The 2,185-nt window shown below is 38.4% G+C and overlaps 1 protein-coding gene across 1 annotated transcript in view; it reads right to left on the reverse strand.

Annotated features, from left to right (window-relative positions):
• LOC107092031 (interferon-induced protein 44-like) overlaps positions 1 to 1,559 on the reverse strand; it is a 3,029-nt gene extending 1,470 nt beyond the window's left edge. The window contains exons 1-5 of the mRNA XM_015386305.1: positions 1,451 to 1,559; positions 1,335 to 1,368; positions 984 to 1,179; positions 746 to 907; positions 491 to 656 (exon numbers count right to left, since the gene is read on the reverse strand). Coding sequence (XP_015241791.1) covers positions 491 to 656; positions 746 to 907; positions 984 to 1,179; positions 1,335 to 1,368; positions 1,451 to 1,490 — 598 coding nt within the window. The 5' untranslated portion in view covers positions 1,491 to 1,559. The remainder of the gene's footprint in view (positions 1 to 490; positions 657 to 745; positions 908 to 983; positions 1,180 to 1,334; positions 1,369 to 1,450) is intronic.
• Between the last annotated feature and the right edge of the window lie 626 nt (positions 1,560 to 2,185).

A 2,185-nucleotide genomic window follows, 5' to 3' on the forward strand; every position in this document is an offset into this window, starting at 1 on the left:
GCTCTGTTAGTACGTCATATGCTTCGTTGATCTGATTGGTTTATTTGGCCCGTCTATCACCAACATAGGCCAATCAGCTAACCAGTATTTTCTCCCCTTTCCAAAATTACTTCAACGGAAGGTTTCCAGATGGATATGCGGAGCAAATCCATCTGGCGGAGTCAGGTTAGTGAACCAGTGGGCTGGTCTGGATGTCAATTTCGGGGCGTGACAAAAGTAAAGGCCAGAACCAAATAACGCAACATCTACAATTTTATGTCAGCTCGGGGCTTCGTTTTGATTCGCCCATTTTATGGTGAAGTTTAGAATAGTGAGATTTGCAGAGAAAGGAGGTGTCGATGGGGTTTGAGCTTCTCTGTACGTCCATTTCACCCACTGAACTATCGTTATTCATCTATGGAAACTCAGTTTTGTGTTCTATGACCCCTTTAAGCTTCATCTGCGGAAGACCTAATCCTCCATTAAGGAAAAGAACTGTGTGTTGTCTCACCCAGATCTGTGGCGTCATCTCTGATGTCCTGAATTGTTTCAATGACATCGTTTCTCAGCTCTGAGGTAGCATCAATCACACATACCAGGATGTGCGCTTTGTCATCGGCGTTTGGAGAAGTATTGTAGTATCCATCACTTTTGGACAAACTGCACTCAGGATTAAACTAAAAATAAATAATAAAAAAACTCTAAAAACAAATATTTCAGATTTAAATCAGATAAAAATTGTTCTCCCGTTTCGTAGAGACTTTACCGTATAGCCATCTTTGATGTGGCCCTTCATCGCCTTTTTCATGTCCTTTACGTGAACCCTTCTGACTCTCCTGCTGCTTTTTGTCTTCAGGCTCATTGTGTCATTTAACACAAAAGGGTAAAAACTTTCCTCATTTGGTTTCTTAATCCTGTAACTTGTGTTCTGCAGATCAATCAAAGACGTATGGTGACACAAACAGCTTTTAATCTAAGATTATAATTTCCTTCTCTTGTTTTACCTTTTTAGTGAAGCTGGCCTGAGCAGCATTATTCACAGGAGCAATGCGGATCACTTTTCCCTGTAACACACTGTTGACAGAGTTGATGAAGCTGGACTTTCCAGCTCCAGGTGGACCATGGAGAAGAATCCTGAGCTGCTGACCTTCAGCCTGAGGTTGGAAACCCTTTAGGAACTCCAGTTTAGAGGATTTGGCTCTACTCAGGAAAACAAAACAGTATTTTATTGATATTATGTGGAAGTTGGAGACATCTGCTGGTGAAACTGAAAAATGTAAAAACTTATTACTAATACAGGAATACTTCTAGTTGACAGATCTACACAACTTTGAGCCCAAACCAACAGATCTCACCCCCAGTCTATCTGCAGCCATGGTTTAGGAAGGTCTAACCAGGAAAAAGTGGAGAGAATCAGTCAGCAGTGAGTCATCTTCAGGTAAATAAAGATCTCTGCATCACTGAAGCTTACATGAGCGTTGACTTGGACGCTTAGATGCTTGACATCCCATAGCTGCAAGATAAAGCAGTTCATTCAGCTCATTGCACAGATTTAGATCTTTAAATATGCTTTAAATCAAAACGACCCAACATGGAAAATATTAATACCAAACAAAGGACTTACGGTAAACAGAAAGATGTTGTAAAAAAAAAAAAAAAAAAAAAAAAAAAAAAAAAAAAAAAAAAAAGATTCAGTAAAACTTTTCTTTAACTAACTTCTAAAAAATTAGACAAAACTATTTCAAATATAGGCTTTTAAATGATCGTTTGCATTATTTTACAGTTGTTAAAAGCATTTTAAAGGCACGGTTAGTCTCTGTAAAAGACAAGATCTTACCTTCTACCGGAGGTGGAGAAATAGAAACCTAAGACTGACAGGCACCGTTAGGTTCCTCACTGAAAACAGGAAGTTAATATCATCATCCGGCTTGGTTTCATTTCTCGGTAAAATGTGAGCTTTCACACTTCTTTCACTTTCAGGACTGTTTCTTTACGCAGCGTGACTTCATCACTGATGCCGACTATCACTAGCCAGTGTATAGTTAATACAAATCTTCCTATTTCTGCACTTTAATTATGTTTGTGATAAAGATCTTTTCGCCAAAAATACGGAAGAGGATTAGGGCCAGTGGAAAAAAAAAAAAGTTAACTGATTTTTACATTTCATTTCAGTTTAGTATGGGAAAAAAATCAGAATTCTGAGAAA

This window comes from Cyprinodon variegatus, unplaced genomic scaffold (genome assembly GCF_000732505.1).
Source record: "Cyprinodon variegatus isolate N-32 unplaced genomic scaffold, C_variegatus-1.0 Scaffold363, whole genome shotgun sequence".
NCBI classification, from domain to species: domain Eukaryota; kingdom Metazoa; phylum Chordata; class Actinopteri; order Cyprinodontiformes; family Cyprinodontidae; genus Cyprinodon; species Cyprinodon variegatus.